Source organism: Ursus americanus, chromosome 4, assembly GCF_024610735.1.
Source record: "Ursus americanus isolate L20-20 chromosome 4, mUrsAme1.1.p, whole genome shotgun sequence".
Taxonomy (NCBI): domain Eukaryota; kingdom Metazoa; phylum Chordata; class Mammalia; order Carnivora; family Ursidae; genus Ursus; species Ursus americanus.
In genome coordinates this window covers 97429334-97443702 of record NC_142130.1, presented here as the reverse complement: position 1 = coordinate 97443702, position 14369 = coordinate 97429334, and the positions used below count along the sequence as shown (strand labels likewise).

Genomic DNA, 14369 nt, shown 5'->3' with positions numbered 1-14369 from the left:
TGCAACCCTGCCTGGGATTTTGGTGTTAGACCCCACTGGCACCAAACACACGCTGGCGATCAGCCGGCCGGTGCCTACCAGGCGAGTTTACCACCTCCCCGCACGGAGCTCTCACTCCAACAGTGAGTGCACCCTCCTCTTCAAGAGTCCTTACCAGCATCCAGTTGTGAGGAGTGCGCAGAGTGATGGGGGAGGTATTTAAACAGCCTGACGTCGGGAAGGGGGAGGTAACCCGCAAAGAGGGGCATCACCTCCATGTGGACCCGGTGAGTGGCCTGGGCAGCCACAGGCATGGAGATGACGCCCGAACTTTTCCCACATACTGCCCAGTTGCTACTGTTGTCGACCACTGAAACAGAGGGAGACACTGGTTGGACCCCAGGAAAGGCATTCAGTATTCACGCCAAGGTAAGAGCCATCCATAGTCCCACACGCGAGTGTAAACCCCAGACCGGATACACTCTATGCCTCACTGTCTTGTAGCCGCACCACCACAGGACACCATGGCTTAACGACAAGATGCACAGTAGACGCTTAGGGAAAATCACTGTTTGATCAAGTTAATAAAGAACAGTGATTCAATTTTACTCAAAAACCGTGTGTGTCAGACTTCCAGAGTACGGGGGCTCTGGCTGTTAAATCTGGAATGGGGGGCGGAGCAGGGGGGCAGGCGGTCTAGTAAGTGGTGGCGTCTGACTGGGGGTCCCAATCCCAACTCTGCCGCTCAGATGAGCCTCTCGACGGAAAGGGAAGAGATGTATGGAAAGCCCTTCTACCAGCACAGCAGACATTCTTAATATACGGCAGTTATTAGCATTAATTATTAAAACACAACTGCAGTGTAATTCAGTGGAACCCAAACACATAACACAGAGGTCACTCAGAAGTCGGCAGGCCAGGAGCCTCATCCTCGACGACCTGATGGCCTTGCCAAGAGGTGACAGCAGCTCTGCCAAGGGGACACAGGGGAGGCCCAGGAGCTCCACAGACCAGAAGCTTCCTGGGCAGCACAGAAGGGGTGGCAGAGGGACGGCTTCCTACAGAGGGGGACGGGGGAGCCTCTGGGGACACGCGGTACCTAAGGACATGCAGAGGCTGAAGCGGCATCTGGGGGGAGACGCCGGAGCAGTTCTCAGAGGGTGCTCCCTGGGGCACCGGGAGGTCACACTCCCGCCTCTCTCCCCAGGCTGCATGCGCACCAGTGGCCTGAGCGTGAACCGAGGCCCCCCGTGCACAGAGAGTCGTGCTAGTGGCTTCCTCACCACCACACGCCTGAGGATAGAAATTGCCAGTTCTACTTAAGAATGTCCTTTGTGAAGTAGTCAAAATTAATTTTATTAAATCCAGTCCTTAAGGAAAGATCTTTTTAACTTTAACTCTGAAATGATTACAGACTCCTGAGAAGCTGCGCACCGTTAGGGAGGCCCCGGCCCCCGAGCTCACCGGGACTGCGCCAGCGGTGCGCTTCGATCTGGGGCACTGGGCAGATGTTGTCTCAAAAATGAAGGGCACGAGCCCGTCACTTCGAAGAAGCTGCCCATGATACAATTTGAAACCGATCAAGAGTGAGAATCTCAGAAAACCTGCCTTTGCCGCTGCAAGCCCGGCAGTGTCCCAGGACTCGCACTACCCTGGTGAGCCCTGCGTGGGCCGGAAGCGGATGCCAGCCTGTGCTCCTGTCCAGTGAAAGGCATGCACAGGTTTGCGATCTCATGTTTCGCAAGTGACTGAGGCATGGTGCCACGAAATGATGCCTGGGTAAAAGGGCCTCTCAAACTACAAAGCCAGATCTAAGGATTTGAGGAAACTGAGTACGAAAAGTTCATTCCCATGATTTCAGATTCCACTCTGTAACTGGCCTGGAAAAAGTACTACTTGTCACGTTTTGGTGAAAAGCCAAAGAACAGCCATGGTCATCAGAAGGATGTTTAAATCTCCTCCCTTTACTAACTACGGACCTACGCGACCCTGGAGCGCCCTTGCGTCCTTCAGCCAGAGTCCCACCCGTCAGCACAGAGAGTGCAGCAGGGAGGACGAGCCAGCTCCCCTCCGTGGAGCCTGATGTCAGGGAGAGCCGAAAGAATGCAAATTAATGTCACTGTATTTTTTGTCTTGTTTTGTTTTGGAAAACAGTTCTTTTTCAAGCATGAGGTCATGTAATGTGTTTACTGTGATTTTTAAGTAACTAAAGAAGGAAGTCTTTGGCTCCTCAACCATTTCTTAGAGTATCAATGGTCCTGAAACCGCAGACTGAGAGCTGCTCCCAAAGCAGCCCAGGCCCTAGAGGAGGCGGACGGCGACAGGGTGTCTGGGAGCGGTTGGCGAGGTGGGGAGCCCAGGCGGGGAGCCAGTGTCAGGTGGGGGTCGGGGGCTGGGGATGAAAGGAGGCCAGAGGGATAAGGGCAGGGGCCCGGCCTGGAGGACACATGGATCGCGGGGCGACAGAGTTGGGACCTTGCTCCCACAGTGTTGGGAAGACCCTGAGTCACAGGCAGAGAGGGAAGGGGCCATGGTGTTCTCAGCACTGGGCCCAATGACTGCTTGAGAATCTCCCCAGGAACCGAGTCCAACATCCTACCAGCCTAGGACCACACCACATAATAAAAATGAGCTTTTTTGATTCTAGAACATTCTTTGGACAAGGAGCACTACACTCTGTGGAAGAGAAGGCGTCATCCCTTCACGCACTAGAGCAGCCCAACAGTCAGGGGAAAAGACGTCTGCAGACCTACCTTCATACATAAGCTTGGTCGAAAAATACTCGTCAGATTCTGTCAGTGCTTCATCCTTGTCCACATCCAAGAGGTCTGAGAGCCTCGTGATGGACACCTCCAGGGAGCAGAGCGAGCCTGTCCGACAGTGCTCCGTTCCCGCGGGGGGCAGTATCTCAGCTCTCACGTTATACAACGTCTGGACAAGAAAGGGAGAGACAAGCACCAGTGGATCAACAACCCGAAGGGGTGCTACTCTAGGCCCAGGGGTGCTGCCCGCAGCCACGAGAGGAGGACGGAGGGGCTGGGCAGCCACTTCGCTGGGGCAGCCGGAAGAGCAGCGGGGCACCACCCGGCAACGACCGCCTTGCAGGGACCCCGTCCTTGGCCAGTCCCCGCCACGAACACCTTAGCCTCCTTCTCATGCCGACCCTTTCCAAGCACGCCCAACAGCAGCAAGGATGGGCCCTCGCCCTCTGCGCACCTGTCACCCAGACTCAGGATTATCAGCCTCTGCTCCATCTGCCCTCTCTCCACAGATCAATATGTACTTCCCTGCCCGGGGCACTGAAAGCAAAGCCCAGAGAACTTGTGGCTTCACCCATCTGAACCTCAGCAGGTGTCCCTAAAAACAGGGACGTCCTCTTACAAACACGGCAGCAGAACCACAACGAGCAAAGGCCACGCCCCCTCGCTGCTACCGTGCAGTACCACAGCTGCCTCTGGCCAAACGTCCCCTTCTCCACGGTGACCTCTGCACCCAACCGCCTCACCTACGCACACCCGCCGATGCCCTCAGCACCTAGGACAAGCAAGACCCAAGCCTGCCCATGGGAGGGTGGCCTCACCCGCCACACAGGCTGGCAGGTCTACTCTGGAAGTAAGTGTTCTTTCTTCAGGGTCCCGTCAGAGTGCAGCTCGGCAGCTCCTGCTGTGGGGGTGGGGCGCCCCGCACGGACACTGGCCCTCACGCAAGCACACGCCCTAGAGACCAGCCGCAGGTCATAAGCAAATGTAAGCTCCTGACAGGGTTTCCCCAACGCACCCTTGTGATCAACAGCCCCCCCCCCCAGCCCCTTCCCCCTATGTGCCCCTTAGATGAGAGCCCCATGGGGCTTACCAGAACCCATAGTCGTAGTTTGAACCGACCAGTCCAGCCACAGCCTGGGAACCCCAGAACCCTCTACCCACAGACCCTGATAAAGGCACATGGCCCACGTCCTGCCTCCCTCTGTCTGCACTCTGCCTTCACCTCCCTGTGGGGCCCCTCAAGGCATGCCATGTACTTCCTCCAGGACCTGCGAGTAATAAACTTCTCTTTTCCAATTTCTTGTGGTCTTTTGTTGAATCAGGGCTTACCATCTAGCACTCTGTACTACACAAAACAAGTGCTAATTTACTAAAGTCATAACATACAGAAAATAATTACAGCACAACTCGATTGAGAAGTATTCTACTGGTATTATAAAGTGTTCAAAGAAAATAAATTTTAGAATTTTAAAAAGGCTATTGCCAAAATAAAACATTTTCCTGGGAGCTAAACAGTAGTCCTGGATGGGCCTTGCTCAGTGGTTTTTCCCATCAAACACCCAGTGACATCTGTTTGGGAGTGGGACAGACTTCTACAGATCTGAAGGGACCCACCCGCCAGGGCCTTCTGCAGCCTGCCAAGGTCAAAGGCATAAAGATGACTGGTATGCAACTCCAGGGGCTAAGGCATCCGTGTGGCGGGGAATGAGGATGGCAAGCAGGTGAAGGAGCAGAGGGAACGGCAGCACCAGAGAGGCTGACCGAACAGCTTCCTGCTCCCAAGAAGTCCCCAGCTGGGCGAATGCAGTCTGGAAGGTTTGGGAGCTCAGCCGAGGAACAGCGAGCTTTGCTTGGAGCTCAGAAGGGAGCCCAGATACAGAATGATAAGGGCAAGTGTGCTCCCAAGTGCATGTCCTCAAACACTGCCTTCTGAAGGCAGTGGGACAGAGGAGTGTGGCTGGGGGGCATGGGGGTTAGTACTGGACCAGAAGTTAGCAGTGAGGTGCCTCCCCATCTGGCAGCAGCTGGCAGCACCTAGAAACAAACTCTAACACGTATGGTCAACTGATTTCAACCAGGATGCCAAGACCATCCATCGGGGAAAGAACAGTCTTTTCAAAAAAACGGTACAGGGACACCGGAACAGCCACACGGGAAGAATGAATTTGGACCCCACATCTCACCAAACACAAAAGTGAACCCAAAGTAGATCACAGACCTAAATGTAAAAAGTATAAAACTCTTAGAAGGAAACACAGGAGGAGATCTTTCTGATCTTAGGATAAGCAATGATTTCTTAGATCGTACACCCAAAATACAAGTAATAGAAACGATTAATAAGGTGAGCTTCATCAAAGTTAAAAACTTTTGCACTTCAAAGGACACCAAGGAGAAAGTGACAACACAACCCACAGAACGGGAGAAGGCATCTTCAAACCACCATCTAAGACAAGGGACTGCCGTCGAGACTCCACAAAGAACTCTTACAACTCCAGAATAAAAACACAACCCTACATATTTAAAAAATGGCAAAGGATAGGAATAGACAGCTTTCCAAAGAAGATATGTAAGCAGCCAACAATACATGAGAGGCGCTCAGCATCACTCGTCGCCAGGGAAACGTACATCAAAACCGCGACCACAGGCACTTCGCGCCTGCTGGGATGCTGGAAGTGGAAGGACGCCGAGGACAAACGCTGGTGAGGCTATGGCAGCTGGAGGCCTCGCATGTCGCTGGGGGGCATAAAGTGACATCCCTTTGGAAAACAGAGCAACACCTTCTCAAAAAGTTAAACGGAGTTCCCATATGGCCCAGCAACTCCACCCAGATTCTCACCCAGGAGAATCTGACACAGAGAACTCACCCAGGGATTCCCATAGCGTTATTATTCACAACGGCCCCACAGTGAAAACAGGCCAGACAGCAGCCAGAGAGACATGGCAAGGAAATGTGGTCCATCCGCACAACATCCATAAAAAGGAATGAAGTCTGGTATGCGCTACATTCACGCATGAGCCCTGGAAACAGGGTGCCAGGGGAGAGAAGCCAGTCGCAAAAGGCGCCCACGTACTATGGCCCCGGGCACGTCCCATGTTCAGAACAGGCCACTCTGCAGGCAGATCCGCCCCTGGGTTAGTGGTCGCCTCAGCCTGAGAAGAGGCAAGGGTGGGGAGTGACCGGGAGTGGGGTACAGGTTTCTTTCTAGAAGGATGAAAGTGTTCTAAAATAAGGCCACGGGGATGGCTGCACGACTCGGGCGACAGACTAACTGCCCTGAAGTGGACACTTCGAATGGCTGAACTCACAGCACATAAGTGACGGAACTCAATAAAGCTTTCCTGAGAAAAGTGGCGTCCCTGTGTCCGGCCCTCAGAGGTACCCAGTTTTCAAACAGCAATCCAGCAGATAGGTTCTTCACTCAGTTCGTACAGTTCGAAAGAAAACCGTATCTGTGCTCTTGAAGAGGACGCAAAACAGACCGGGGGGAGCAGTGAGGCCGCCAGCGCGTTAGTAACCACGGCGCGAGCAAGCCAGGCGAGCGTCTGCGACTCCAGCGCAGGGACGATCTCGTGTGGCGCTGCTGGGAACAGTCGGAAAGGCATGAGTGTGCTACGAGAGACAGATCACGCCGGCGACTGCTACAGCTGACCAAGACACTGACACAGCAGGAGGGTCGACTGCGTTCGGGCTGGAAGGAGATACTGCAAAAACTGCTCACGTCAAGAGCTCTAAACACAAACCCATCTTCGATGTTGTTTGGCGATTTCAGTAGTAAGGTGAAGGAAAGGGACACCACAAAATCGTGTATACACGTTTTGATTCACCCGGCACAAAATCTAAGTGCATCCCCCGCCCAGCTCAAGGCCACCTCCAGCTCCACATGGGATGCACGGGTTACAGGAGAATCTTCACGATACAGATTCAGGAAATTTCTGTAACATTTTCCGTTTTTCTTTTAAAAAGAAAGCCCCTTGATAAAGCAAACCCCGAGTAGCAGCCAGGATCAGGATGAAAGGACTCTAAGAAATAGTTCCAGGATGTTCTAAACGTGAGAAAGAAAAAAGGGAGCAGAGACCTGGAGTCTTCACTCCACACACTCATCTTGCGACCACCGGCAAGACTGCACGAGTGCCAGACCCATCACATGAGAAGGACCTGGGTGTCTACCGTACAAGCAGCCAACGACTGAGTTGCTCCAAATGTTAACTATGTTCCTGGATCTGTTGCTTATACTGAAAGATTTTTCTCTGATTTTTTTAGATTAAAAGGACTAAGATGCCACCTTTCACGTTGCCACTTCACACCCCCACCACGAATAATACAATACTTACAAAAAAATTTTCCACTTGAAATTCGTAAGTGTACGGCTTTAAGGGGATAGAGAGCTGTCCTTCAGAAGCTGGGGCGAATCCAACGGAGAACTGGCAACTCAGAGAAGGGGGAGGCTCTCGCGTCCACTTCAGCTCCCACACAAAGAACACGGACTGCTTGCTGGAGATGTGCTGCAAAGAGAGTCGCTGTCGTCGCACATACAGACACAGACAACCCCGCCGTCCTCGCTGGGCCCCGAGCTGCACGGCCAGCCGTCCGCCACCACCCTGCCTCCTGCGGCTCCTGTGCGCTGCCCCAGCCCCGACCGGGGCCCACCTGCCCGCCTTGCCCTGAGAAGACTGGACCAAGTTGGTCAAAAGGTTTTCATCTTTTGGGGCGCCTGGGTACACATGACAAATGAGTATTTGGAACAGGAAGGTCAGCACTAGCCAGGCAGCGTGAACGAGAGTAGGACTCCTTTACAAAGCTGAGTTGACTCAGCTTTTCTTCCTTGGGCGCGCACAGTGCTTAGGCCCAGGCGGAACGGGGTTTTCGCGTCCCTGCAATCAACCTGAAGCTCAGGGACGAGCCTGTAGTTACACAAACCAGTGGCACAGTGGGACCAGTCTGACTCTTCTACAAATACAAGTAGCATTCTATCTCCTAATCCGTCCACATGCCACGCAGTGCCCATCATAAACGCAAGCACGCACATCGCAGCCACACAGCTGCGGTTTCCGAGCACTCGGGGACGTGCTCGCGCTGTTCGCTCAGCGCTGGGGAGGCCAGCTGCCGTGGGGCAAGGCTCCCTCTGCAAACACAACGTGTTCTCATCAGAACCTTCTGGCCACTCCAGCGTCACACTCCTGCTCGCACTCTGTTTTCTGCTGAGGGCCTTCTGCTCGATTCTGGAGAAGGGCTACCTGCGGGGACTTGGCGTTCAGCGGTACCAGCTGCAGGTCAGCACCACTGCCGGGATCTGCCAGGTTGCCGTCGGACAGCTGAAAGTCAAGTTCTGACAAATTCTGGACACACACCTGAATGTATTTCCTAAAGCAGAAAAACAAAAATACGCTTTTGAAACTTAAGAACTTTATTAACATGTTTTGGTTAAGGAGACCCTCTCTGGGGAACCAAAAGTGACACGGCAAAGTAAGAACCAGTCGCTACCTGGATTTCTACTTCCGGTCTTGCACGGGAAAGCGCCCCCCGAAACCAAATCTTCCCAAGCAAGCTACTTCTGAGGAAAAATGGATCAAAGAACGCTCTGTCTCTGACTCAGCGTTAGTACATGATCATAACTGGCTCGCAGCAGGTGAGGACGGAGAGAGTGACTGCTGCTTCCGGAGAGACTAAGCACAGGGTTCCCGTCCGTCCCTGTCACATAGGAAGGAGTCTGAAAGAAAGCACCCCAACTTCTGTTTAGAAGTGCTGGTGTCTTTAGCCATTAATACGTGCAGTCCCCTCCCTGGAACAGGAAGGGCAAGAAAGCAGCTGCTAGTGTAACGTTCCTCTCTAAATACAGTGCTGACATTTTGGTGACCAATTTATGCAAGTATCATCAACCGATGAAAGCGAAAGGAATTCTACAGTGAAAGGCCACACTCGGCCCCGAGCCCAGGGGCCCTGGCGCACACCATCACCGACGGCGGGACAAGCAGACACTGCGTCCCAATGCTGACGGAAGCAGCACAGGGCTCCCTCCACCTCCAAGCTGTCTCGCCCAAAGGCTGAGTCAGAATCCGGTGCAGCTTCTAGAACAGTGAGTGCTGCTCAACAGGAGGCAGTTCTGCCCCTGCGGGCGACATCATGCAACATCTCCAGATATATTTTTGGTTGTCACAGTGAGGGGTGGGGAGGATGCGGAGTGCCACTGACATAAAATGGGGGAGCCAGGGGTGCTGCTAAACACCCTACAATGTGCAGGACAGCCCCCTGCCCCAAACAAGGAGCTCGCAGACCCAAAGCGTCAGCAGTGCTGAAGCTGAAAATCCCCACCCCAGAGGTAACCAGCAGCTGGCAGAGAACTAGTTACACAAACCCACAAGAATGCGAACAGTCAAATTCAGAATGGTGGGCCTTCTTTCTAAGGAAAACTGAACCAAGTTCAGCAATGGGTCACTGGCTTGCAAACAGGAGGAGGGATGAAAAAGGATCTAGTCATCAAACGGGGACTCGGTTTGGATCCCACACCCTACAAACCAACTGCACACGGTCAAATTTGAGACCGCTGGGGACACCTGACTGTGGACGGGCTGTTGCGGAGCAGCAGGGGACCACTGAGAATATGCGCAAGTGGACGACAGCATCACGGCTGCATAAGAAAGCACACTCCACGTCACTGAGGCCACGCTCTGAGCAGCAAGGGCCTGCACTCAGGACGGCGTGGCCCAGGAGCAGGGCCCAGAGCCCGCCTTTACCGTGTCCCGGCTGACAGAAGCGAGTGTGTGGTCCGGAAGGGCACGCTGAAGGTCAGAGCGATGACGGTGGAGTAGATGGACCACGGGCAGTCAATGGACACCTGAGGAGAAACACAGGGATGTGCCTTCAGACACCTCGCCCAACCACAGCCACCACCGCATCATCCACCCAGGTCAGCAGTGGCTGCCGATTTCCTAGGTGGGGGATGGTCTTCCACTTCTTATTTAGAACGCAAACCCCCATTAATCACATGCACCAAAAAAGGAGAAACATAAAGCTACATACGCAGACAAGAAAAATAGACATGGAAGTGGCCGGACAGCCACGAGACACCAGAATGGTCTCAGAAGCTCGGGAGCAGATGCCTCGGCCAGCACCCCTAGCCCGCCTCGAGCTTCCCACACCGACATGGCCTCCACGCCAGACGTGTTTTCTAACACTGCAGGAGGTGGTGACAAGATGCTTTTAGTCGCTCTGTCACGATGACGTGAGCAATCATTAATTATTACAAAATTAAAGGAGTCATCCAAACCCTGCACACGACAACGAACAGGTAAGAAAACAGCGAGGAGTCTGGGCTGGAGTGTGGGCCAAGCTACTGACTCCCTAAGGGCACAGGCCACGCCTCCAGCTTCCTTCCGTGACTGTTGGCCTTTTCTCCTACTGTTTTTGTGCATGCGTGTCTTTTTTTTTTAATGATTCAACTTATTTAAACTATAAACAAAAACAAGCAAACAACAAAAAAACCCAGTTCGCCCTTTTCTCCTAGCCCCCACCCCCACCCCCACCCCTGCCTTGGGCACGGACCAGTCTACTCTGTATCTATGAGCTTGATTTTAGTTCTTTTAGATTCCACGTGTAAGAGAGATCAAATTGTGTTTGTCTTTCTCTGACTTACTTCACTTAGCATAATGCTCTCCAGGTCCATCCGTATTGCTGCAAATGGCAAGACTTCCTTCTTTTTTATGGTGAATAATATTCCATTGTGCACACAATGTTTTCAGAGCCATTCATCCAACCATGACCACTTAGGTGGTTTCCGTGACTTGGCTGTTGCAAATGATGCTGCAGTGAACAGGGGGCGCAGACCGCTTTTCAAGTAACCGTTTTCACTTTCTTTGGGTAAATACCTAGTAGTGAGATTGCTGGGCCGTAGGGGAGCTCTGTTTTTAAGGTTCCGAGGACCCTCCATACTGTTTTCCAGAGTGGCTGCACCGGTCCACATTCCACCAACAGGGCACAAGGGTTCCCCTTTTTCTACATCTTTGCCAACCTGCCTAGTGATGTCAAACATCTGTCTTTTCTGGAAAAATAGTCAGATCTTCTGCACATGCTTTAATCAGACTGTGGGGGATTTTGCTATTGAATTATAGGAGTCCTTTATACATTTTGGGTATTAACACCTTGTCAAATACACGATTTGCAAGTATTTCCTCCCATTCCGTAGGTTGTCTTTTCATTTTGTTGATGGTCTCCTTTGCTGTGCAGAAGCTTTTTAGGTTGATGTAGTCCCAATAGTTTATTTTTGCTTTTGTTGTCAGATCCATAAAATCATTGCCAAGACCAGAATCAAGGAGCTTACCACCTAAGTTTTCTTCTAGGAACTGTATGGTTTCAGGTCTTAACTTCTAGCTTTTAATCCATTTTGAGTTAATGTTTTTTGGACAGTTTAAGACAAGGGTCCACTTCGTTCTTTTGCATGTGGCTGTCCAGTTTTCCCAACACCATTTATTTGAAGACACTGTCCTTTCTCCATTGACACATTCCTGGCTCCTTTGTCATAAATTAATTGATCAAATATATGTGGGTTTATTTCTGGGCTCTGTATCCTGTTCCATTAATCTGTGTATCTGCTTTTATGCCGTTACCATAGTGTTCATGACACAGTTTGAAGTCAGGGAGCATGATGCCTCCAGCTTTGCTCTTTCTCAAGACTGCTTTGGATATTTCGGGTCTATTATGGCTTCATACACATTTTAGGATTATTTGTTCTATTTCTATGAAAAATGCCGTTGGAATTTTGATAGGGATTACACTAGATCTATATATTGCTGGGTAGTATGGACATTTTAACAATATTAAATCTTTCAATCCATGAACATAGAATATCTTTCCATGTATTTGTGTCTTCTTCAATTTCTTTCATTAATGTCTTACAGTTTTGTATACATGTCTTTCACCTCCTTGGTTAAATTTATTCCTGGGTATTTTATTCTTTTTGATGCAGTTGTAAATGAGATTGCTTGATTTCTCTTTCTGATAGTTAATTATTAGAATACAGAAACACAAAAGATTTCTACATATTTATTTTGTACCCTGCAACCTTACTGAATTTTATTCTAACTTTAATGATGAAGTCTTTAGGACTTTATATATATAATATTATGTCATCTGCAAACAGTGACACTTTACTTCTCTCCTTCCAATTAGGATGCCTTTTATTTCTTTTTCTTGCCTAACTGCTCTGGCAAGAACTTCCAGTACTATGCTGAATAAGAGTGACAAGAGTGGTCATCCTTATCTTGTTCCTGGTCTTAGAGCAAAGGCTTTCAGCTTTTTACCATTAAGCATGATGTTAGCTGTGGGCTTGTCATATATGGCCTTTATTATGTTGAGGTACGTTCCCTCTATATCCACTTTGTTGAGAGTTTTTATCAAAGGATACTGAATTTGGCCAAATGCTTTTCCTAAGTCTACTGAGATGACCATATGATTTTACCCTTCACTTTGCTACGGGGCGTATCACAGTGATTGGTGCACCATCCCTGCATCCCTGAAATAAAGCCCATTTGATCATGCGTATGATCCTTTTAGTGTATTGTTAAATTTGGTTTCCTAAGATGCTGCTGAAGATTTTTGCACATATGTTCATCAGAGATACTGGGCCTGTAATGTTCTCTTCTTGAGGCATCCTCTTCTGGTTTTGGTACCAGGCTAACACTGGCCTCACAGAATGAGTTTGGAAGAGCTCCCTCCTCCTCTGTTCTTTGGAAGAGTCTGAGAGGAACTAGTATTAATCAATTCTTCTTTGAACATTGGATAGAATTCACCAGTGAAGCCATCTGGTCCTTGTTTGTTGGGAGGTTTCTGACTACTGATTCAATCTTCTTACCAGTAATCAGTCTGTTCAGATTTTCTATTTTATCACGATTCACTCTTGGTAGGTTGTATGTTCCTAGGAATTTATCCATTTCTTCTAGGTAGTTCAGTTTGTTGGCATACAGTCGTCCATAGTAGTCTCTTACGATCCTTCGTATTTCTGTAGTGTCAGCTGTAACACCTCCTCTTTCATTTCTGATTTGAGTCCTCTTTTTATCTTGGTGAGTCTAGCAAAAGGTTTTTCAATTTTATCTTTTAGAAGGACCAGCTCTTGGTTTCACTGATCATTTCTGTTGTTTTTTAGTCGAATTCATTTATTTCTGTTGTGATGTTATTTCCTTCCTTCTACTAACTTTGGACTTCATTTGTTCTTTTTCTAGTTCCTTAAGGTGTTAAATGAGATTGTTTGAGACTTTTCCTCTTTCTTGAAGTAGGCCTATATTGCTATGAACTTTCCTCTTAGAACTGCTTTTGCTGCATCTCATAAATTTAGGTATATTACATTTCCATTTTCATTTGTCTCAAGGTATGCTTTGATTTCTCTTGACTTCTTCTTTTGGGCAATTGGTTGTTCAGTAGCATGTGGTTTAATCCCCACATATTTGTGAATTTTCCAGTTTTCTTCATATGATTCATCTCTAGTTTCATATTGTTGGAGTCAGAAAAGATGCATGATTTTTTCCAACCCTCTTAAATTTGTTAAGACTTGTTTTGTGGCCTAATATAAAATCTATCCTGGAGAAATATGCACTTGAAAAGAATGCGTACTCTGCTGCTTTTTGATGAATGTTCCGTAAATATCTGTTAAGTCCATCTGGTCTAATGTGTCATTTAAGACCAGTGTTTCCTTACTGATTTTCTGTCTGGATGATCTATCCATTGATATAAATGTGGTATTAAAATCCTCTCTTATTGTATTTGCTATTTCTCCCTTTAGGTCTGCTAATACTTGCTTTACATATTTAAGTGTTCCTGTGTTGGGTGCATAAAAATCGCCATGTTATCTTCTTGTGTGACTGACCCCACTATCATTATGTTACACTCTTCTTTGTCTCTCATTACAGTCTTTGTTTTAAAGTCTATTTTGTCTGATAAAAGTATAGCTGCTCCACATTTCTTTTGGTTCCTTTAGGTTTTGGTTTCACTCTAGTCTGTGTGTGCCCTTATGTTGGAAGTCTCTTAAAAGCAGCATATAGATGGGTCTTGATTTTTTTACCCATTCAACCACTCCCTGTCTTTTGATTGGAGAATTTGGTTCACTTACATTTAAAGTAATTATTGATAGGCATGTGCTTGTTGCCATTTTTGTTAATTGTTTCCCGATGGTTTTTGTAGCTCCTCTCTGTTCCTTTCCTCTTCTCTGCTTTCTTCCGTTGTGGTTCGATGACTTTCCTTGGTGGTATGCTTATATTTCTTTATCTTTTGTATGTTTGCTGTGGGTTTTTGCTTTGTGGATACCACGAGGCTTACATATAACAACTTACGCTTATAACAGTCTATTTTAAGTTGATAATAACTTAAGTTTCTAAAGCTCAACATTTTTACTCTCTCTCGCCCCCACATTTGATACTTTTGATATCACACTTTACATCTTTTTATCTGTGTATTCCTTAATTATTGTGACGATAGTTATTTTTACCACCTATGTCTTTTAACCTTCAACCTAGCTTTAGAAGTGCTTAACTCACTACTTTTACTATATATTTACCTTTCCAGTGAGATTTATTCTTTTACATGTGTTCTCGTGAACACCCTTTCTTTTCAGCTTAAAGAAGTCCCCATAACATTCCTTAAAA

At 48.7% G+C, this 14369-nt stretch overlaps 1 protein-coding gene across 4 annotated transcripts in view; it reads right to left on the bottom strand.

Moving 5' to 3' along the window:
• Nucleotides 1-14369, bottom strand: part of TRAPPC10 (trafficking protein particle complex subunit 10) — an 85242-nt gene that overhangs the window by 2639 nt on the left and 68234 nt on the right. For all 4 annotated transcript variants that reach the window (XM_045774205.2, XM_087861842.1, XM_087861843.1 and 1 more), the window contains 5 exons: nucleotides 9474-9574; nucleotides 7977-8103; nucleotides 7074-7244; nucleotides 2733-2910; nucleotides 155-349 (listed from right to left, as the gene is read on the bottom strand). In XM_045774205.2, coding sequence (XP_045630161.2) covers nucleotides 155-349; nucleotides 2733-2910; nucleotides 7074-7244; nucleotides 7977-8103; nucleotides 9474-9574 — 772 coding nt within the window. The remainder of the gene's footprint in view (nucleotides 1-154; nucleotides 350-2732; nucleotides 2911-7073; nucleotides 7245-7976; nucleotides 8104-9473; nucleotides 9575-14369) is intronic.